Consider the following 23,800-nt stretch of genomic DNA (forward strand, 5'->3'; position numbering starts at 1 on the left):
AGAACAATCTTACATTTATATAGCACCTTCCATGGCCTCAAAATGCCCCAAACACTTTACATTTAATGAAGTACTTTTCAAAAGTACTCACTGTTGTAATGCAGGAAATGCAACAGCCAAATTGTATGCAGCAAGCTCCCACAAACAGCAAAATGAAAATGACGAGATCATCTTTTGTGATGTTAGTTGTGAGAAATATTGTCCAGGTCTCCAGGGAGAACTCCCCTCCTCAGATTCAAATTGTGGCATGAGATCTTTTGAGTGCATTTTAGAAGGCAAGCGTGCCTCCAATGCAATGTCTCATCTGAAAGATGGCACCTCCAACAGTAGAGCACTCACTTCCTCAGCACTGCAATGGAATGCCAGCCTAGATATATGAAGTCTCTGGAGTAGGGACTTGAACCCACAAGCTTCTGACTCATTGAATATACTACATTCAGGATGTCAGATGTGGAAGGTCTTAACCTAAATTGATAATTTCCTCTGGAAAGCAAAGGTTTTCATTCTTACACTTTTAGATTTTGTATTGCGCTGGCATTATTCCATTGCTGACAATGTAGATATTGTGGTATCTTACCCTTGTTTGTGATTCAAAGCAGTATCAATTTGTCAATCATGTGGTTATGAAGCTTTCAGTTGTGCAGATCAGAGCTTTCCTTCAGGCCAAAGCGTGAAATATGAAAGGCCATTAACTCCATGATCTCCTTTTCTCCCTTTACCCATCCATTTCACCACCTGCACACGAGTGTAACTACGTTTCTGCCCTGAAGCAGTATACCACAGTTAAAATGGCTGAAGGCTTTTAAGATTAAGGGCCAAATTCTTAACTTCTGGGTTGTTAAATTTGTAAATGTTAGTTTAAAAAGGATTTTTTTTTTTTTTGAGAGCAGGAATCTTCCACTTCACGACATGATTATCTGGACACTTGAATTTGTTACTGCCTTTCATCCTCCCACTTCAGGTATTCTGATCAGTCAGAAGGCTGCTCTGGAGACCTTTACTTAGAAGTACCTTCCCACTTATAATCAAGTGCAATAATGCAACTGAATTATTGGGGCCAAAATATATCAATCATTTGCTTGAATTTGATCCTTATTTACAAAAACATTCTAAAGTGAATGTGTGTGGCATGAGAAGAGGCTTCAAACTTCTGAAAGGCTCCACAGAGAATTCTCAGTATATGAAGCCGAATGATTGCCTGTGCTATTTAAAAATTCAGCAACTACGTAAAAATGCAAAGAGAGAAATATTGGACATCAGTCTTTTGCAGCTTAAATCTATAAACTGTTGGAGAGACTCACGTAAGTGCACAGATAGCAGATGTGTACCAGCTAAACAGGTACTGGCAGTCTGAAGTTTCATGAAGGAAGTCTGGTTTCCCTTCTCCTGCTGACTCACTGCAATGAAGCAGTATGGTGGAGGAGACATTCTTGGATTTATCGCGACCACACACAGAGTTAGAAGAGAAAACTACATCCAAGTCATCATCTGGAAGAAAACAAATTGACCGGAAATGTAAAATCATATCACAAGAATGATGGCCTCCATATTATACACAATCATCTCTGTTGTAAGTCCTGTTAATAATCATACTACAAAGAATAAGAAAAAAGCTAACATGACGATTTAATTGATAACAGTTTGGTTTCAGAGTGGGAAGGAGGTTGCCTGGGCTGCAGCATTTCAGTTATGAAGAGAGACTGGATAGGCTGGGGTTGTTTTCCTGGAGTGGAGAAGGCTGAGGGGGGACCTGATTGAGGTATACAAAATTACGAGGGGCATTGATAAGATAGATAGGAAGAAACTTTTTCCCTCAGTAGAGTGGTCAATAACTCGGGGGCATAGATTTAATGTAAAGGGCAGGAGGTTTAGAGGGGAGTTGAGGAGGAATCTTTTCACCCAGAGGGTGGTTGGAATCTGGAACACACTGCCTGAAGGGGTGGTAGACGCAGGAACACTCACGACATTCAAGAAGTATTTAGATGAGCACTTGAAATGCCATAACATGCAAGGCTATGGGCCAAGTGCAGGGAAATGGGGATTAGTTAGGACGGTGCTTGATGGTCAGCGGTCACATTGGGCCAAAGGGCACGGTTCTGTGCTGTATAACTCTATGACTAAAATGAATACTTGGCTCAGGAATGATTAAAGCAGGCTTTATAAATGGAGATGTTTGACAGGATGAAGCATAAGAACTAATGAAAGATTACAGACCTGAAACATTAACTCTGTTTTGCACTCCACAGATGCTGGCAAACCTGCTGTGCATTTCCAGCACTTTGTTTTTAATTTCAGATTTCCAGCATCCGCAGTATTTTAATTTTATTTTAGAGTTTATTATTACACCATTAGCTATTTTGACTGGCTAATTTAAGGTCAATTCCGGAGTTCAAATGAGATTCTGAGCTTTTATTAGGACTAATGATATTTGCCATTCATTTGCCCTCTTTATAAAAAAAGCTCACACTTGCCTATCACCTTCCAGTAGTTGCCCTCCCTTCTAATGTGCCTCTGACTACAAGCTGACATGGGTAGTTTCTGGTAGTAAGAAAGCATTTCCTTACAGATGAAGATCAGCCTTTGGAACAGTTTAACAAGGAAGAATGTAACAGCAAGTAGCTTAGATCTCAGGTGACAGAACAGACAAGTAACATAGGAAACACATTGATTATAAATGTGAGACAACAGAACAGCAGACTAGAGAGATCAATAGTCTTTATTGACCCTAAAATTTTCTATATTCCCTAGACTCACCAAGCAAAGCAAGGTGCCTGGAGACTGCTGTAACCCATAATTACATTTCCTCCCAGCTTGAAAATGTGCTATTCTATGACAAACTTGTCCAGCTTGTTTTAAAGGACCACAAAGAATCCATACCCAACACGTATGCTTGATTATCTGTTCCAAGGGTAATGAAAAAATATTTCCCAACATCTAACCAAACTCCAATCCTAAGGATTGCCAGGTAAGGGGCACTAACAGAAGTACATAATATTATGACCAGGTGAGAAAGGTGTCAAGGGTTCCCTCTCAGCCTTCACCTGGTCTTACTGTAACAGGGTATTTGCAAGTGGAAGTCTGTGACCAGTGGTATACCACAGGGATCAGTGCTGGAACCCTTGCTGTTTGTAGTGTAACATTAATGATTTAGACGTGAAAATAGGAGGTATCATCAGTAAGTTCACAGATGACACGAAAACTGGCAGTGTCGTAAATAATGAGGAGGAAAGCCTTAGATTACAGGACGATATAGATGGGCGGAGCAGTGGCAAATTAAATTTAATCCTGAGAAGTGTGAGGTGATGCATTTTGGGAGGACCAACAAGGCAAGGGAATATACAATGGATGGTAGGACCCTAGGAAGTACAGAGGGTCAGAGGGACCTTGGTGTACTTGTCCATAGATCACTGAAGGCAGCAGCACAGTTAGATAAGGTGGTTTGGAAGGCATATGGGATACTTGCCTTTATTAGCTGAGGCATAGAGTATAAGAGCCGGGAGGTTATGATGGAGGGTGGTTGGAATCTGGAACACACTGTCTGAAGAGGTGGTAAAGGCAGGAACCCTCACAACATTTAAGTAGTATTTAGATGAGCACCTGAAACGCCAAGGCTACGGGCCAAGTGCTGGAAAATGGGATTAGAATAGTTAGGTGCTTGATGGCCGGCACTGACACAATGGGCCTGTTTCTGTGCTGTATCTATGACTATAAACACACTGTTTTTTTTTAGCTCCCCCTTAGTGAATCCTTGTTCACTAACTTCCAATTATAAGGCAAAGAAACTAGTCACAGGTTTTCTTAGATTTAAAGAAAAAAGGCTGAACTTTATTAAACTTAAACTCTAATTCAGTTAATGCCTACAGATACGCGACACGCCCATGCTAGTATGCATATGCGATACACACATGCAGAGAGACAGAAAAAAGAAATAATAAAGTGGAAAAGTTTGAGGCAATATCTGAAGATGGTTTTGGTTACTGTTACTGCAGTTAAAGCCACAACTTGCACTATTGTGCTCTCCTCCAGGATTCCTTCTTCACTGAGCAGATGTGCCCTGATTAACCCTACAGGTTTTCCCTTTAGTTTCTAGCAGTCAGTCTTTAGATGACCTGCCTTATTACAATGGAAGCACAGAGGTCTCTCTCCTGCTCACAGTACCTTGCATTTTTGTTAGAGGAGGGCCCCTGTGTCTCCTGCCTTTCTTTCTCTCCCAGGACTGCTTGGGCTCCTATCACCTTGCCACCCTCGGTCCTTTTCAAATTTGTGGGGGTGACTCGGAAAGGTTCTCCCCTGGGAAACCGACTTATAAATAAAAGCAAACTCATCAGCCAGAACGGCCGCTTGCCAGGCTAAACTAAACTAAACAACTCTGAACCCGCTGCTCCTCTATGTGGGTCTTTACGGAGAGTGGAAAAGTGTGTTTAAATTCCTCTAGCAGAATTACTTCCGAGATTCTCATAGCTGAGCTGTACTTTAAGAGCCCTCTGCTACTGTCCAAAAGCCAGCTGCTTAATTCTTTCAAACTCCATAAGTTTGATTAGCTTGCTTCTTGAGAGTTCTAAACTTTTGGTGATAGGCTTTGAGTACTAATTCATATGCCCCGATAGCATTTTTTGTCAATTCATAATTTGATGAACTCTCATCTGGCAACAGGGAATAAACCTCAGGGGTTTTTCCAGTTAGCTTACTTTGTAATAAAAGAGGCCAGGTCTCAGCTGGCCATTTGAGCTGCCTTGCCAGCTTCTCGGAAGACACAAAAAACACTTCCACATCTTCCTCATTGAATTTTGGGATTAGTTGAGACAGTTTTAACAATTTTGTATCCAGCCCTGAATTACACTTCGCCATACTGGCCATGTTTTCACTGGGGTTACTCTGTCGCCCCCTAGTTAACTCAAGCTGCTTCAGCGGTCTCTCCTTGCATTCCTTCCAGAATATTCTTTCTCTCTCTCTCGTTCCTTTTCCTCAAATTCAAGTTTCCTCTGTCCCAATTTTATCTTTGTTAACAATACCCTGTCGGAGTCCACTTCTAACTCTGTTTCTGCTTCTTCAGATTCAAGAGAAAAATGGTGGGCCACTGGCCTTAGGAGTTCAGACTTCCTAGCCTTGCCAAGTACAGTGATACCACCATCGCTAAGCCATTTTTCTCAACTCCTCCACAGACCGTGCTTTTAACTTATCCCAAATTACTTCACCCTAGCTTGCAGAGCTACTAGCTTCAGTTGCAGACATGTTAGTATTCAAGCACACACAATCACAAGGAAACTTGTACTGAAATCTTGCTCTTTTTAGATTGGGAACAATTTGGCTTCCCACTTCCAATTTCTCTCATTTGTCTGTGGGTAAAATCCAGGACAGTAGTCCCCAGATTTCTGTTATGTCCAGGTGAGAAAGAGGTCTAGAGTTCCCTCCCAGCCTTCATCTGCTTACTGTAACAGGGTTTTATTTTTAAACACTTTTTTTTTTAAGCTCTCCCTTAGTGAATCCTTGTTCACTAACTTCTAATTATAAGGCAAAGAAAAGGTTTAAAGAAAAAAGGTTGAACTTTATTAAACAAACTCTAATTCGGTTAACGGATAAGCGACATGCCCACTCAAGCATGCATATGCGATACATGCATTGAGAGAGAGACAGAAAAGAGAAGAAATAAAGTGGAAGCATTTGAGGTAATCTCTGAAGATGGTTTTGGTTACTGTTCTTCAAGTTCGTTGTAAAGTCCTTGATTGTAGCTAGGTCTTGCTTTTCGCCCAGTATTCTTCTTAAACCTGGTTTGATGTAGGAGACTTTTCTCTCTTGAAGTTCAAGTGGCCTCAGTGGGTCCAGAGGCTTGTGAGAAAGAGATGGGAGCAGACAGGAGAGGTCTTCTCACTCCAGGAGCAAAAACTTTTTCTCTGTTCAAACTTTGTACAATTCAGAAAAAAACAGGTTGCCAAGCAGGTTAGTCATGTGACTAGCTGGTTTGACCACGTGTATTTGTGGATTCTCGTCTTAGCCGACCCTGGAATATCTCCCCTTACACACAATACCTGGTACTCAAAGTCCATTGTGGGTTAAATTGTCCCTCCAGGCACGGTTAGTTTGCAAAAAAAATTTTCCAGCCAAGTGTCTGGTGATTTTTTTTTCACAAGTCCTTTCTGCACCACAGTAACAGCTTAAAATCAATGTTCATATGACAAAATTAACATGCCTCATTCTTGGCAGGTGGGGGCCTGCATGACAACATATCTGTTTTTCTATATTTGGCTTCCAAATGCTGGACTCCAACCAGATATGTTCATTCACAGATTATGATGAACTTGTGCAGTAATGCCAATGTCAATTTGCACGTTACACAAAGCAACATGTGTTCACTGCATGAATCCTACAGTCCTGCTCTGCCCCTCTGTTGCCCTTTTCTTTGCTTTGATAATCTATAACCAGGGTTTGCCAACATGTCAATTGCAAGCTGGTAATAGCTCACTGACAATCTGAGTAGCACGCGGGCTGGAGGTGCTCGTGTTAGATCTGCAGCTGGTAAGAAGCAGAGTGGAGAGGAATGGAGCCGGCGGGTGGGTGTGAAGTTTTCATAAACACCCCATGTAGGTCCCAAACGTCCCCAATAAGAATAAAAGCAAAATACTGCAGATGCTGGAAATCTGAAATAAAAGTGTGCTGGAAATACTCAGCAGGTCTGGCAACACTGTGGAGAGCAAAACAGAGTTAACATTTCAGGTCTGTGACCTTTCATGTTCTGTTGAAAGGTCAGACCTGAAACGTCAACTCTGTTTCTCCCTCCACAGATGCTGCCTGACCCGCTCAGCATTTCCAGCATTTTCCACTTTTAATTCAGATTTCCAGCATTCACAGTATTTTGCTTTTGTTTTACTGCAGGCTCTGCTCACAGAACTGAGTCAAGAAACACAGCCAGTTAGTATCAGCGTGCCCCTGGTCTCCTGTGTAGGCCTTTTTTGTTGCATCAGTTTGAGCTGGAGTGCAGATGAAGCCAAAGCTGCTGGGTTTAACTTCAAGTACTTCTCAGCCTAGTCAAGACCAACAATTTTCAGAGAGAGACTGTCAAAGGAGGTAGATTCCAGGGGAGATGATGTTGCTGAACAGATACTAACCACTCAATGAAGCCGCTGCTGGGTTTCTGGACACCAGCAAGGACAGTGATCTCTTGACCAGGCTTGTATGCAATGTCAAGTATCATTTTGAAAAAGTTAAGATCAGTTTTCCTTCATATTAACCACTATAGTGTAATTATAATAGTTACACATTTAGTTGGCATTTATCTGTCCATATTTTTTCAATAGATGTCTAAGCAGCTCATGATATTTTTCATTTCAGAAGTAGCTCTCACTAAAAAGGTTGGAGACCCCTGATCTATACCTTCTGTTCGCTATCTGACAATAGCTTCCAATTCTCTATCCCAACCCATTTGCCATTAATCTTCTGCTGTCCTAGGATCAAGTTCTATATGAATAGACCCACAATTTTTTTCTGCTTCACCTGAAGAATCTTCCATTGTGTCCTTTTGTTAGATTTTACCTTCTTGCCATCCATGTAGTGTTACAAGGTTTTTGATTTTGTATTAAAAACTTAGAATGCTGTTTGTTTAAAAAAAAACTGAAAGGATTTTTCAGTGGACATTGCAAATAACTGAAATTTTTGCATGTTTTGAAAGGACTTTGTATACAAGGCAATTTCAAGGGGTTTGATCTCCTCAGGGCAACTCTTTTAATGACAAGGGAGACTCTGGGCTAAGTTTCATTAGCGCACTGCACATCGTGGTGGCGTGCTTTGAAGTCGGAAGCCTTCAGAAATGGAAGCCCCACCGCTCAGCCCATGATATTTCACACAGGGATTAATTTAAATGGAGGGGATAGAGTGGCCACCTCCAATGATGTAGAGAGGCGGCTGCTCCGTCCCTGGCAATGGCGTCCGGTGCCACCGCTCCAAGCGGAAATTTGAATTTTTCTTCAATTTTTTTTATATATAGGCCAATATGACAAACATAAAATTTCTTCCCACCCCCAACCTAGGCAGATTTGGCCTTCAACCACTTCCCACCATCCCCACAGCCAATAAAAAAAGTTTTCCGTACACAGTTCTGAAGGCACACGGGTTGTGGCTGGCGGCCATAAAATCGGCGTGGGATGGCCGCTGGGACAAGTTAAGTTGATTTGCATCTTTTCTTAATTAATTTTAATTTTTAAATGAAGGCCCTGCCGCTTGGTGGCACTGGCTTGGGGGGTGGGGGAGCATACCAAGGCCTCGCCGCTGCCTGTAAAATGCGGTGGAGCCTTCTCGGTATTGGGGTCGTGGTGGGCCGCTCACGCAAGTATTGTATGGGCTTCCCTGCCACGACCCCAGACGTCAAGGGGCTAATAAAATTCAGCCCTCTGTCTGGACATGAGGCCCGTTTAGCAAGGTTTTGCTTTCACTTGGGACCCTTTAAAAAACCAATGAGTTGGACAAAGAGCAGGCATTTGCAATTTGGTTTTGACCTGCCTAGAGATCAGAGAGGAAGACCCAGAGAAAGTGTTACCTCTCTCTGTAAAGGAATCCTGCGTCTCGAGAAGAAACTCTCTATTTCAAAAGGTGGCAGATTACTATTGCCTCCTGTCTGAGGAATCCCTGCATCAAGTATGGTTCCTGTTGCCCCAAGTTTTAAGAAATCCTGAAATCTGAAGAAATCTTCTAGTGCTATCCAGCTGCTGTAAAACCTAAGACTTGTTGCTTCACCCGATGAAAGACCAATGTGAAGCCTGCTGAAGTTGAATTGCCTTGAATGCCTACCAATCAGACTGTTCATCAACCTCGCCTGGAAAGACTGAGTGGCATCTGACTATTCGACTCTGGGACACCTCACCAAACCGAAGAACTTCCTACCAGAACATGACAACCCAAGTTATTTTGTTATTCCTTTCATTCCTTTGAAACAGCTGTAAACCAAAAAAATAAATCCTTTTTCCTGGGTTAACCGTTTTTTTTCCAATGTACGTGTGTACACATGAGGGCTAGGGAAATAAGGAGCTTTGCGTAGATAGTTTTATCTCTTTATTGGTTAAGACTTGTTTTATAATAGCTAATTTTGTTGTTGATTGAAGAAACCTGGTTGGTGTGCTTTATTCTGGGGGACAAATAGAGTATGTAATTGGCTGTTTTTTGGTAGGTGGGAAACTTTACTGATCTGCTGTGACCCGTGGAGAAGTGGGACTGAATTAACCATGCACTCCCTCAGCCTCAGTTGTAATAATAGTCCATCTATTTCACCCTTTTTCCCCTGTAAAATAAGAAATCCTTTGGCTGCTATTTTTGTTTTGCCTCCCTGCACTAATCTCCATTTTGGAGGTAGAAGCAAATTCAAAAGATCAACTGGCCAAAAGGCACGAGTAAAAACCATTTTTCCAGCCAAGGATTAGATCAATCTGAAACATAAAACCACTAACCCGGAGAAGTTACCAGTGAAGAAGTAAACTCACTGGCAGCAAGAAATAAGTTATTGCATAGACAATTACTGCAGAGAAGCAAGTCTACAGAAAGATTACTGACATTTGGAAAAGAGGCTGAGTTTGTCAGTTAGTCCCAAATTGATGCTAAACTTACAAATGCACCAACTGAGGTGAAGATGCTAATTAAATGGTAATGGCTATAGATAGAAAAGACTTACATTTATAGAGTCAGAGAGATACAGCACTGAAACAGGCCCTTCGGCCTACCGAGTCTGTGGTGACCATCAACCACCCATTTATACTAATCCTACATTAATCCCATATTCCCCACCACATCTCCACCTTCCCTCAATTCACCCACCTACACTAGGGGCAATTTACAATGGCCAATTTACCTATCGACCTGCAGGTCTTTGGCTGTGGGAGGAAACCAGAGCACCCAGCAGAAACCCATGCAGTCACAGGGAGAGCTTGCAAACTCCGCAGACAGTAGCCAGAACCGAACTCGGATCGCTGGAGCTGTGAGGCTGCGGTGCTAACCACTGCCCCACTGTGCCGCCCTAACCACTTTACTGATATGCTGTGACCCGTGGAGAAGTGGGACTGAATTAACAGTGCACTCCCCTAGCACTTTTCATGAGCTCAGGGCATCCTAAGGTACTTTGCAGCTAATTTAGTTTTGAAATGTAGTCACTGCTGTAATGTAAGAAACACAGCAGCCAATTTGCACACAGCAAGGCTCCACAAACAGCAATGTGGTAATGGCTGGATAATCTGTTTTAGCGTTGTCGGTTGAGGGAGAAACACTGGCCAGGACACTGGGAAGAGCGTCCCTGCTCTTATTCAAAACAGCGCATTGGATATTTTACATCCACCCGAGTACTCAGACTGCACCTTGATTTAGCGTCTCATCCAAAAGACGGCTTCTCCAATAGTGCAGCACTCCCTCCGTGCAGCACTGATTTGTCAGCCTAGATTTGTGCTGAAATCTGGATATTTTATAATCTGAAAATATTCTAGAATGATTATAGCAGATTTATATCAACCCTGCTTACGCGATATCAAGATCAAAATATAAAAAGTCCCAACTTGTATTACTCTAAATCAATTCTAACAGTCAATGGCAGAAATTGATCTTTCAGGAAAACAAACTATTAAAAAAATACTTTACAGAATATGAAGTATTTACCTTCAAGGTAGTATTTTGCTTTAGAAGCTATGCCAATACGCCTGAAGTAAGGCTGGTTAGTTTTCACTTGACAGATATTGGACTCTTGGCACTGACTGTGTTCAGGATCTATAATCCCAGAAAGCTGAATATCGTAGATATACGAGTCACCATTTGATCTAATATCACCTGAAGCTTTATACAACCTGCAACACAAAAAGAATTTGCAGCAATATGTTGAATGAGTGCAGTCTGTAACCTTAGTATGAAACCAGACAGCAAAACAAACTAAATCGAAAATAAAGCAACTCTAAAAATGAGTAAAATAGGTCAATCATACCAGAGTTAAGTATTGCTCCAACATTGCAACGCTGTCAAAAACTTACCTGCATAAAGAACAACTTTTAAAAACAAATCTCTCATTCTGCAGAGATTAACTTATTTTGAGAATAGGCACTGTGACAAGACATGACAAAGGTCTTCTCCACAGCAGCAGCTGACAAAAAACTTGACACTGAAGTTTATTAACATGTACAAACAGAAGTTGAATTAAAAATATGAAAATGGTCAAAATTTACAATACTTACTTAGAATAAATAGCTGACAAATTGACTTTCTTGCCGGTTGATGGGCTTTTAATGGTTGCATCTACCATGTAAACCTCTTGTGGTTTTACAACACATGCTGCGCGAGTCTCCCAACTGATTAAAAACTCACATTCTTTTTCATCAAAGCTGGAAAGAAAAAGCATTTGAGTGTTATATTGGCCAGGCACACACCTGCACACCATTCAAAGCGAAGATCAAGAATCTAGAAAATATCCAATCAAAGAGAATGTAAACATGCAAAACAAATTTCCTGATATTACTGGACAACTTTTGACTCAAAGATCAAAATGTGATTGTATGAAGTGGATATTTAAAAATACATTAAATAATGCAGACATTTTAAATGTGTCCTCCTCACATTTTTCAATATTCCAAGCTAAAATTTTGTGTGGACCTTAGAACTCGAGCAAGATATTCAACTAAATTATATAACAGTCAACAAAAACCTGTCCATATGATAAAGCACTCATTTGATACAACTGGAAGAGTTTGTAGTAATGTATTTACCAAATGAACACTTGGGAACAAGATAAATCAACTTTTTTCAAAAAGTACAAGACAAACACAGCAGAGTTACCTTAGTTTATAGATCTTAGAAACTCTGCCATTTGGATAGGTATAATGTTTTGTTCCTCACCCCAAAGATGTTTTTCCCCTTTCAATTTCCTCCAAAATCACACCATTTAATGAGGCACAACCATTGACAAAACCATTCTTGGAGCCTAGCTGCTGGGGTACTAAATCTAATGTTGTGCTAATTCATTAGCTTTAGGGAAGATAAACTATCTTGTATGATCCATATTTATGCTAAACTGGAATTTCACAATTTAAGTGTATCCTCACAAAATTTATTGGAAATATTGTTTTGATGGGAAGTTCTAATCATCCTAAGCAGGGTTGGCAGCGCTACTTTTCTGAGGGTATGTGGTGTCACTTTCTAACCAGGTGCTATGAGATGCACAAGAACAGTCCAGATTAATTTTCTTTTCAAGTATCCCACCCTTCTGCTCCTGCTGCCTTGGTCAGCTCTTCCAATGGTTCAGACAAGGTCAGTGATCTACTGAATAATGGAGATCCAATTCCTAATGACACAAGACTTTCATAAATACTTCAAATAATGGGAATAAAGGTCTCTTCACCTTTTCAGCTCTGGTGCTCCTCCGGTTGATGAGCAGTGCATTTGTATAGTAGTCTTTGCATGTTTGCCTGTACTACATGCAAAATAGCCATTTGAATAATTCACAAAAAGATATTTGTCTGGAAATAAAGATGGAGATAAAAAGCTTTTAGAATAAATTAGCTTGCAAAGTACTACTCTCAGCATGTGTCATGTTAAGCAGTATTCAATTTTCCACATTTATCCATTATACCATGAAACTGTTAGATATTGTCCAGATGCTAGATCCCACTAATTTGACTCCAAATAACACCTTATCCAGAGAATTGAGCAATAGAACTCAGCTGACTGACATGATAGATGCAAGATGCAACCAGAGTAACCAATGATATTTTTTATAGATTAAATCAGGAGCAGCTGCACATTAGATCTTGCTCACTTTATAACTGTAACAGACATCAGTTCTACATCCCAATACTTACCAAAGTGATATCAATTCTTACAGGCATGATCAGTTTTCAACATGTGCATTTCCAAAAGTAATTAAGTGCAGATACTATGAAATTTGGTTAACATAATATACTGTTCATAGACACGAACAGAATATAGTGATGGCTTCCAGTGGGACCTTTTAAACTTAGGTTGAGCTTAGTATTATGAAAGGACATTTAGGAAACTGATAAAACATTAATTTTGCTAAACTATGATCATGTGGTATGCATTAAATCTCTCTTCTTTTTCTCCTTAGAATATAAACTGCAAAAGGTAAAAAAGCACATCTTGCTGACCATTTTATATTCATACTGCAAAGTCATACAAAATTGTTGATGCAAGAGAATACGTTGCCACATTATGGCTGCAGTTCAGAGTTGGCTGAGCCAAGTAACTGTAAAGTGTTCTGCCTGCACTGTGTAGATTTGGGTATTTGCCATATGTGGGGCACTAGGACAGTCAAATGGAAGAAATGCCATGTGCACAAGAGAGCCAGCCAGTAAGATCTGAGACAGCACAAGAGAGAATGAATGCGAGAAAATAAATTATACATATCTCCCTTGTGCAAGCTTCTAAACAGTCAGCATCACCTATTCAACTAGCGTATCTCTCAGATACTTCACCCTGTATAGATCGCACTTGGCAGGGCAGGGCAGGGAGGGGGATGAAAATACAACTTGTGACTCATCAGAGGCACACACCTGCTACCACTGGGTAGTTATTTTATTAAAGCAAGACAGTACAATTTAGCAAATGGATTCAGCTTTCAGGAGCAGCTGATAGTCCACAAGTAAGTTATCAAGCTTAGTAGAACTGGAGATCCTGACTTCTAAAAACAGTGCATTATTTCAGAAACTATAATTGCTTAATCATATGTAAACAGCTATCTTAAATGTATACTGTAGTACAAATAACTGACAAGACTTCATACCTTGAACATCGATTTTTTGGGTGTGAACAAGTCCCAATACCTGGGTTTTACCATTTTTACTCTTTCTGCACATGCTGGCATATGCAGGGCAGCCTGTGGGTCCTTCATGAACTCCTTGACAGAGATTCATGTAATACCTAAAAGATAAAATTGGAATTGTTTCATAACATAATGAGGAGGAGTAGGCCACAAGGTCCCTCAAGCCTGCTCTGCCATTTAATGAGCTCAAGGATTGTCGGTGATCTTAATTCCACTTTCCCACCTGATTCTCATATTCCCAGATTAGAATACAAAAATCTATCGATCTCAGTCTTGAATATACTGAACAACTGAGCACCCACAGCCCTCAGGTACAGAATTCCAAAAGATTCACAATGCTCTGAGTGAAGAAATTTCTCAGAGTCAAAAAAAGCCGACCCTTTACCTGAGACGATGCCGCCTAGTTCTAGACTCTCTAGCCAAGGAAGATAGCATCTCAGCATCTATCTTGTCAAACCCTCTCACAATCTTATGATTGAAAAAGATCTCCTCTTATTCTTCTAAACTCCAGAGAATATAGGCTCATTCTATTCATCTCTTCTCATAGGAGAACCCCCTCCGCCCATGAATCAATCTAGTGAACATTTGCTGCACTGCCTCCAAGGGGAACATATCCTTCCTTAGGTACAGAGACCAAAAGTGTACACAGTACTCCAGGTGTGGTCTCACAAAAGCCCTGCACAATTGCAGGGAAACTGTTACTTTTGTACTTCAATCCTCTTGCAAAAAAGGCAAACATACCATTTGCCTTCCTATTTGATTGTTGTACTTGCATGGTAGCTTTGTGTTTATTGTACAAGGACATGCCAATCCCTCTGAACACCAGCATTTAATAGTTTCTCACCCATTTAAAAATACTTTGATTTTCTATTCTTCCTACAACAGTGAATAACCTATTTCCCCACATTATGCTCTTCCACTTTACTGCCATGCACTTAACCCATCTATATCCCTTTGCACACTAGTGTCCTCCTCATGCTTACTGTCCCACCTAGCTTTGTATTGTCGGAAACCTTAGATATATTACACTCGATCCCTTCATCCAAGTCACTAAAATTGATTGGAAATAGCTGAGGCCCCACCCCTGATGTTTGCAGCATCCAACTATCAGCCTGTCATCCTGAAAATGACCCATTTATTTCTGCTGCTCTTTTTGTCCTTTAACCAAGCCTGTACCTATGTTAATATATTACCCCTAATCCCATGAGCCCTTGTGCAAAAAACATTCGTGTGGCAACTTATTGAATGCTTTTTGAAAATCCAAATATATTGCATCCACTGGTTCCCCTTTATCCAACTTGCTAGTTACATCCTCAAAAACTCTAGCAAACACTATTTCCCTTTCAGAAAACCATGCTGGCACTGCCTAATCATTGCTTTACCAAGTGCCTTGTCAACACTTCCTTAACAATGGATTTCAGCATTTGACAGAGTAGAGAGAGAAACTGTTCCCATTGGCAGAAGGGTCAAGAATCAGAGGGCACAGATTTAAGGTAAGCATAGGACTTAGGAGTCAGCTATTCAGTCCTTCAAGCCTGCTCCATTTGATAAGATCATGGCTGATGCATACCCACTTCTGCCCTTATGATGGAGGGGTGGTCAATAATGAAGCAGCTGAAGATGGTTGGGCCTAGAGCACTACCCTGGGGAACACCTGCAGTAACGTCTTGGGGGTGAGATGACTGGCCTCCAACAACCACAACCATCTTCTTTTGTGCTAGGTCTGACTCCAACCAGTGGAGAGCTTTCCCTTTGATTCCCATTGCTTTCAATTTAGCTAGGCTCCTTGATGCAAAAGAATCAAAGATGACATGAGGAAAAACTTTTTATGCAGTGAGTTATGATCTGGATGCACTGCCTGAAAGTGGAGTGAAGGAAGATTCAATCGTGGCTTTCAAAAAGGGAATTAGATAAATATTTTCAGGGTTATGGGGAAAGGGTGGGGGAGCGGGATTAGCTGGATTGCTCTTGCAGACAGCTGGTATGGATTTGACGGGCCAAATGGCCTCCTTCTCTGCTGTAACCACTATGATTCTACATTTTACAAAAATTATGCAAAAATTAACCTATAGCAGAATTAGCTCTATGGCAAAGTTTATTAACACCAAGATCCAAGGAGACAATGAATAGTGCAGCTACTTAAACAACCAGGTATTTTAACTGAATTAGTCTTATTGTTTGTTATACACAGGGTAGCCATCAAGACTGTTGTTTAGACTTCAGCTACAAGATTTTTAAAATCGGTTTATTTTTAAGCCTATATCCAGGGAAGATACCACCTTCTGCTTCCAGGCACAAATGGTGTCTGTAGACAAGGAAGGGCATTGTGTTCACCCCTCCCCTTAAAACTCCTTGCGTACCAAAATGCATTGATCCTGAAGTGTATAAAATTATGCCAATAATTCAACTGATGGCCCTGCAAATAGTTAGCTGGTTGGCATCCTTCCATCTATGAAAGATAATGGACATGCAACAAACAATCCATTTAGGTCGGGTGCTTTCTCTTGGTGCACCTTGCTGATGGCTGTGAAACCCAATCTTGAGACACAGATTCTGCCTCAAATGCTGAACGTGAAGCTGCCAAGCGACGCTACAAGTTGCTGTTTTTGATTTGGCGCCTGTTGCCAAGCTGCTATAGCAACTGGTCGCCGTGGTAATGCATGCCAGCCCACAGGATGTGTCACCATTTCCCTCTTTCGCTAGCTAGTGACTCCCAGGTGCGACATTCGACACTTAGGGCCTTCATATCATGCTTGCAATTATCCTTGAAGCAGAGCTTTGGGCAACCCATTGGTCATTTGGCTCTGGGTACCTCATCATACAGAAGGTCCTAGGGCATGCGACCATCTTCCATTCTGTGGACCACCGAAGCTGCCTCTGTTTGATTAGTGCCTACACACTTGGGAACGTTGCCTTTGAGAGGACTGACACATTTGTGATTTTGTCCTGCCAGGATATACCCATAATGCGCCGCAGACAGTGAAGATGCAAATTATTGAGTTTCTTTTCCTGGTAGCTGTAAGTTGCCCATGTTTCACAGCCATACAGCAAGGTGCTGAGAATACAGGCTTTATAAAGCATCAAATTGGTACTAAGGGTTAGCTTGGTGTTATCCGATGCATGTTTCACAAGTCAGCCAAAGGTGGTAGCTGCTTTCCCTATGCATGTATTGAGCTCTGCATCAAGGGACAGATCGTGACCATAGACCCAAGATAGCAGAATTTGCTAACCACTGCAAATAATACGCAAGCAGATTTACAACTGCACCAAGTCAACCAATCTAAAATTCAGATTTATTTTACCGAAGTACAGTCTAGGTCAAGATTGTCCAGCTTTTCATTTTGCGAATCATGCTCTGTAGTGTGTGCATTACATCATGATCCACATACAAAAATTCATTCGATGCTCCATATATCTCAGGCTATGAACAGATATATGGTGTTTTGATTTGGAATTTATTCATCAATGAGCAAATAGCACTAAGAACTGCCCTTACCAACCCTTCAGTTCAATATTCAAAACAGGATAAACTAGAAAGTGCTTCAAGCGTAAAACAGAACCAAATCACTTAGGCTTCTGGGCTATTTAGCCATGGGCTATGGCTTAGGTACTCCTGCCTATGCCAAGTGTAAAATAACAGAACAAGAATACTACAAATAGTACCACTATCTTTTGCCCTCTCCTTTATCTCCTACTTATGTAGAAGTCTACAAAAAAAAAATCCCATTAAGGGCGGACTCACTAGCATTACTGCGTATGGAAATTCCTTAGCGGCATATGCTAGCGACATGAGATCACCCAGTTTCCTCCCAGTCATCCTATGGATTATTAGGATTATATAAACATTTTTGAGGTTAGATTGGGGGAGGGCGAGGAGGAGGAGGAGGAAGAAAAAAAAGGTTGGAAGTCATTATAATAAATACATGGATCCCAACATTGTAATGGCTTGTGATAGTCCCAGTGCATGCTCTACCCAAAAATGAGCATGTGCGCCCAATGGACTTTTAAGAGGGGCGGAAAGATTATGTACATTGAAGTTTACTTTTAAAATAAACAACCTCATTAAACTGCACCTTTTTCCCTCAACTCTAGAAATCTTTTAAAAATTATAGTATTTGTGCTGCTGAAACAAATGTTAGCCAAACAATTTTTTTTTTTTTAAAACCTTTAATTAGTTTTCTCTGCTTTCCTTAACAGGGTTGGGGCACTGTTCCACAGGCACTGGGTATCATTCAGTATCTTACTCAAGTGGCTATTATTCAACTGCACGGTCGAATGGCACAATATCTGAGCCAAGGTACCACAGTAAAGTTCGACCTGTGTCTTCAACAGGCATCTGCCCACATGCAGATCCAGCAAAAGCTGGTGGATAGCCATTAAGAGAAGGAACCATCATTTTCCTCTTTCTTATGCATAGGTCATGAAACCAATGCAGCCACACCCCCACTCTTCCTAACTGAGATTAGCTAACAGTACAGACTAGAAATCAAAACATGAAATGCTGGAACCACTCAGCAGGTTTGGCAGCATCTGTGGAAAGAGAAGCAGAGTTAATGTTTCGGGTCAGTGACCCTTCTTCGGAGTTGCAGTTGCTGAAACCATTGAATTTAACTGTTTATTAAATAACAATTAACTGAAAAGGAATTAAACGTTTAAATGATACTCATTTTTATTATTGCCCATTCATGCACAAAAACACTGGTAAATGTCACTGACCCGAAAAGTTAACTCTGCTTCTCTTTCCACAGATGCTGCCAGACCTGCTGAGTGGTTCCAGCATTTCTTGTTTTTATTTCAGATTTCCTGCATCCGCAGTATTTTGCTTTTAATTTAGACTAGAAATCAAACCTGGTACCTTCCTGGTCTGCAAGGCTCAGTTACTCAGCCATTAGGTAGTTTCCAAAGTTCCATTTATGTTAAAACAATGAACATGCACAGTAGATTGCAACAATGCAAATACATCACAAGCGCTGTAGAAAAACAGAAACAATCCTTACAAATGAGTGAGAAAACTAGAACTTACGTGTAACCATTGGAAGTGAACTTCCATGATCCAGTAAGGGAAGAAAGCATTCTCAAATCATAGCTCTTATGACTGTGAACTATCTTGCATTCCATCCGTTTGGGTGGACAAACAGTACTCGTCTCCCATTCAAATGTTGTTGAGCAATCAAGAGTCTCGCTCAGCAATTCAGGGTTCCCACCTTCAACTGTTTCATTACATCTGAAGATGATTGTCGATCTCCGAGTTGCAGTTGCTGAAACCATTGAATTTAACTGTTTATTAAACAACAATCAACTGAAAAGGAATTAAATGTTTAAATGACACTCATTTTTATTATTGCCCATTCATGCACAAAAACACTGGTAAATGTTACATACCTTGACTACAGAAGCCCCATGCTCTGTCCCGGTCATAGTTATCGGTTGTTGCACACCACAGAAATCTATCTGTTCTCCCCTCAGTTGTACACTCACTGTAAGATTTACTGAGAAACTTAAAAGGGAATCTGCAAAGCTCTCCAGTTTCAGTAACTGTTAGACATTGAGAAAAAGTACATAAGTCAACCCAAATGCAACAGATAAAGGTTAAGCTGGCTGATGCAATTTGATCACTTGCGGTGGTGTTTAAACAAAAAAGTCATTTCCTGTCACTGTTTGTTACCCTCCAGCTTACTGTAGACTTTCTATTCATTCTTGCTCCCTCAATTTTCTGGGCCTCCAGTATCCACCAAGGTGGCCATCTTCATGCGAGTGGAGACATTGAGCATGTCCATCCATTCACTACGGACAGCATAACAATCCAGTCAGATCGTGCCCTCACCTGAGATTTACAGGTGCTTCCAGCAGGAATCAGTGCTATCTGAAGGGGGAACCATGCCAGGGCATTGAGCCAATTTGCAGCTTCCTCTATTACAGCCCTAGCTAAAGACAGCTAATACAGAATTACCAAAGAAACCCAGGGTCTACTGGTGCCCCCACCCCCACACCCCAGGGTGGTGTCTTTATCTAGTATGGTTTCAAATAAAAAAAACTGCATAACTTGTCACTTCCAAACACAAGGGTTGGGATTTTGACCTGGTGATGGGGGGCTTGACCATCAGCTAAAGCGCTGGTGAGAGCTCTGCGTCGCCTCCTACAGGCAAAACCCGCCAAATAGGCACTCAAGTGGACAGTGGCAGACCTTCCCGGTATTGAGGACCCCGGCAGAAGACGTCACGCCTGCTGAGGGCTGTTGGCCATTCAGAGGCTAGCAACGCTTTAACTGAGCAGTGCCACTGTGGAGGCAATGGCTGCTGCAGGTACTGGACTCATGGGAGGTGCTGGATCCAGGCCATAGGTAGGTCAGGGCGGGAGGGGTTTTGCGGGGCAGTTCTCAGCAGGGCCCCTGCCTTCCCGATGCTGGGTCCCTCGTTCAGGCACTAAGCGCATTTTAACGAGGACCCTTCCAAGAGCCAGCAAGCAACCCGTAGGGGTTTGCTTGGTGTGCTCCCCAGGCAGCAACAGGCCCACCCACCACTGGGCTAATTCCAGCGCAGTCTGATGAGACCCTTAATTTCCCACTGAAGGACCTCAGTTGGTGGCGGGAAGGCAGTTCACAGGCCTTCTTGCCCCAGACTTAATTTGGGTTGAGGTGGTCAAGTGGCAGGGTTCACCCCCGATCCCGCTACCATTCCACCTGATTATATGCTCGCCCCGCCTCCAAAGTGACCGCTGTCTACAAGTAATACATTTTAAGGATTATGATCCACCATGTTTTCTTCAAGGTATACAAGAGGTTTAGTAAACAAACTGAATTAACATCTCCCATTACCTTTTGGGCACAGGTCACTACTCCCGTAGTGCAAAATTAAGGCCTGATCCTGGTGTTTATACTCCAGGGTCATTGCCTTTGGATTGCCAAATGAAGCTGCTTCATCTCCTGAGACCAAGCAGACAGCACTGTCTTTACACTTGTTGCTAGGTACATCTGTTACGGCTGCACATACATTAAGGTAATATGTCCTCTTTCCAGATTGAACCTGAGGGATCAAGAACACTGTCAATTATTTCAGGGCACAATTATGACAAATTGCAAATCCAATCTGAATCATCAAACAACATATTTTAAATCCAATTACACCTTGTATGCGAAAAGCCAGAAATCTTATATTTTTATGGCGACTTGCTTCATTAAATGTTTAATTAGAAGCAGGACTCAACAGTAACTGATTTTTAACTAAGAGAATATCCAGTATAAAGTTCCCCAACTAAATAGGATGCAAAGCGAGCTTCCTTTTACAGCATTAAAAACTGAAGGGCATTACGTACTTGATAGAACAATTGATTTTAGTATTTCATTTACAGTACATTCACTTTAATCTATCATTGGTGGAAAGCACTTTCAATTTTGCAACAACTTTAAACTTGAGTGTAAACCAGGTATCAAGGCAAAATAACTCTCAAGTTAAATGGAGAGAATCTACCATCTCCAAGACACTTGACCAACATGGAGCCCAACTTCCAATTTGGCTTGCCTGTGAAAGGATGAACAAACTCACATTTATAGCACCTTACAGGCAATGAGGACGTGTGGTCGCATTGAAATGTAGGAAACACAGCAATCAATTTGCACACATTAATGCCTCTCGAACAGCAATGAGAGAATTTTTTTTTTTTAAGTAATCTGACTGAAGGATAAATATTGGTCAGGAGCACCCTGTTCTCTTCAAAATAATGCCATAGGATCTTTACTTACATCTGAGGGGCAGATGGGGTCTAGGTTTATGGTCTCAGACAGTACAGCATCGACACAGAATATCAGCCTAGACTGCATGCTCTCTTTGAACTGAGGTCTGAACGGGTGACCTTCTGGTTCAAACCAGAGCCAAGGCAGATAGCTGTATCACTGGTGCAAAAGCAAAAAAAAATTGTATAGTGTGTATATACCCTAGAGATTAATGAAGAATGCGGATGCTTCATCTCCTGCTGACCTATTTCATGCCAGCAATCCCCTTACTCCTCCTGGATCCTTTTGCTTTTACATTCAGACCCAATACATGAACCACTACTGAGAAATAACATGATCGTAACTGAACCATTTCTCTGAAATCACTATGCTGCAAGGAAAAGATTGCTACAAAGCACAAAAACTAGTCACAATAAATTTAAGGCAAAACTATTAATCCCAGCTATAGTTATAACCTCTCAGTTCTGGCATCACCCTTGTAAATCTTTTTTGCATCTTTGTGCAGATCCCCTTTATCTTTTTATAATATGGAGTTCAAATTTTTTATATCCCAAAAGGATGCATGTCTGTAGAATATAAAAAGGGACTTCAATGATAGTAGAATCAACAATTCAGGTCTGTGACCAATGACCAAAGGTCAGACCTGAAACGTTAAGTGTTTCTCTCTCCAGATGCTGCCAGACCTACTCTGTATTTGCAGCACTTTCTGTTCACGGCTTCCTTCCTTGTTAGCCTGGAAACATACTGATTAAGAACACACATACACATTTCATGAATTCCTCCCCCTCTGCGCATTTCACACTATGCTTTTGAAGGAGCCCATCTATATTAAGTAGTTAAAATCCTCTAGTATTACTGCTATATAATTCTGGCATCTTTCTGCAATTTGCCTGCAACTTTTCTCCTCTATTTCCTTCCCACTATTTGGTGGTTTAAAAAAGCCCCTGGGAAGGACAGCATTACCCCTGAAATCATCAAGAGTGCCAAGCCTGCTATACTATCAGCACTGTACAAACTGCTTTGCCTGTGTTGGGACGAGGGAGCAGTACCTCAGGACATGCGTGATGTCAATATCATCACCCTCTATAAGAACAAGGGTGACCACGGTGACTGCAACAATTACCGTGGAATCTCCCTGCTCAGCATAGTGGGGAAAGTCTTTGCTCGAGTCGCTTTAAACAGGCTCCAGAAGCTGGCTGAGCGTGTCTACCCTGAGGTACAGTGTGACTTGCGAGCAGAGATCCACCATTGACATGCTATTCTCCCTTCGCCAGCTACAGGAGAAATGTCGTGAACAACAGATTCCCCTCTACGTTGCTTTCATTGATCTCACCAAAGCCTTTGACCTCGTCGGCAGACGCGGTCTCTTCAGACTACTAGAAAAGATCGGATGTCCACCAAAGCTACTAAGTATCATCACCTCATTCCATGACAATATGAAAGGCACAATTCAGCATAGCGGTGCCTCATCAGACCCCTTTGCTATCCTGAGTGGCGTGAAACAGGGCTGTGTTCTTGCACCCACACTGTTTGGGATCATCTTCTCCCTGATGCTCTCACATGCGTTCTAGTCTTCAGAAGAAGGAATTTTCCTCCACACAAGATCAGGTGGCAGGTTGTTCAACCTTGCCCGTCTAAGAGCAAAGACCGAAGTACGGAAAGTCCTCATCAGGGAACTTCTCTTTGCTGACGATGCTGCATTAACATCTCACACTGAAGAGTGTCTGCAGAGACTCATCGACAGGATTGCAGCTGCCTGCAACAAATTTGGCCTAACCATCAGCCTCAAGAAAATGAACATCATGGGACAGGACGTCACAAATGCTCCATCCATCAACATCGGCGACCACGCTCTGGAAGTGGTTCAAGAGTTCACCTACCTAGGCTCAACTATCATCAGGCACCTGTCTCTCGATGCAGAAATCAACAAGCGCATGGGAAAGGCTTCCACTGCTATGTCCAGACGGGCCAAGAGAGTGTTGGAAAATGGCGCACTGACACGGAACACAAAAGTCCGAGTGTTTCAAGCCTGTGTCCTCAGTACCTTGCTCTACGGCAATGTACGTCAGCCAAGAACGACATCTCAACTCATTCCATCCTTGGCATCAGGTGGCAGGACCGTATCTCCAACACAGAAGTCCTTGAGGCGGCCAACATCCCCAGCTTATACACCCTACTGAGCCAGCTGTGCTTGAGATGACTTGGCCATGTGAGCCGCATGGAAGATGGCAGGATCCCCAAGGACACATTGTACAGCGAGCTCGTTACTGGTATAGACCCAC

The 23,800-nt window shown here is 41.8% G+C and overlaps 1 protein-coding gene across 1 annotated transcript in view; it reads right to left on the minus strand.

Moving 5' to 3' along the window:
- Nucleotides 1–23,800, minus strand: part of igf2r (insulin-like growth factor 2 receptor) — a 254,891-nt gene that overhangs the window by 16,879 nt on the left and 214,212 nt on the right. The window contains exons 38-45 of the mRNA XM_068044624.1: nucleotides 20,604–20,811; nucleotides 19,172–19,324; nucleotides 18,813–19,047; nucleotides 13,751–13,887; nucleotides 12,350–12,467; nucleotides 11,190–11,336; nucleotides 10,624–10,808; nucleotides 1,302–1,488 (exon numbers count right to left, since the gene is read on the minus strand). Coding sequence (XP_067900725.1) covers nucleotides 1,302–1,488; nucleotides 10,624–10,808; nucleotides 11,190–11,336; nucleotides 12,350–12,467; nucleotides 13,751–13,887; nucleotides 18,813–19,047; nucleotides 19,172–19,324; nucleotides 20,604–20,811 — 1,370 coding nt within the window. The remainder of the gene's footprint in view (nucleotides 1–1,301; nucleotides 1,489–10,623; nucleotides 10,809–11,189; nucleotides 11,337–12,349; nucleotides 12,468–13,750; nucleotides 13,888–18,812; nucleotides 19,048–19,171; nucleotides 19,325–20,603; nucleotides 20,812–23,800) is intronic.

The sequence above is a fragment of the Heterodontus francisci genome, chromosome 13 (assembly GCF_036365525.1).
Source record: "Heterodontus francisci isolate sHetFra1 chromosome 13, sHetFra1.hap1, whole genome shotgun sequence".
Taxonomy (NCBI): domain Eukaryota; kingdom Metazoa; phylum Chordata; class Chondrichthyes; order Heterodontiformes; family Heterodontidae; genus Heterodontus; species Heterodontus francisci.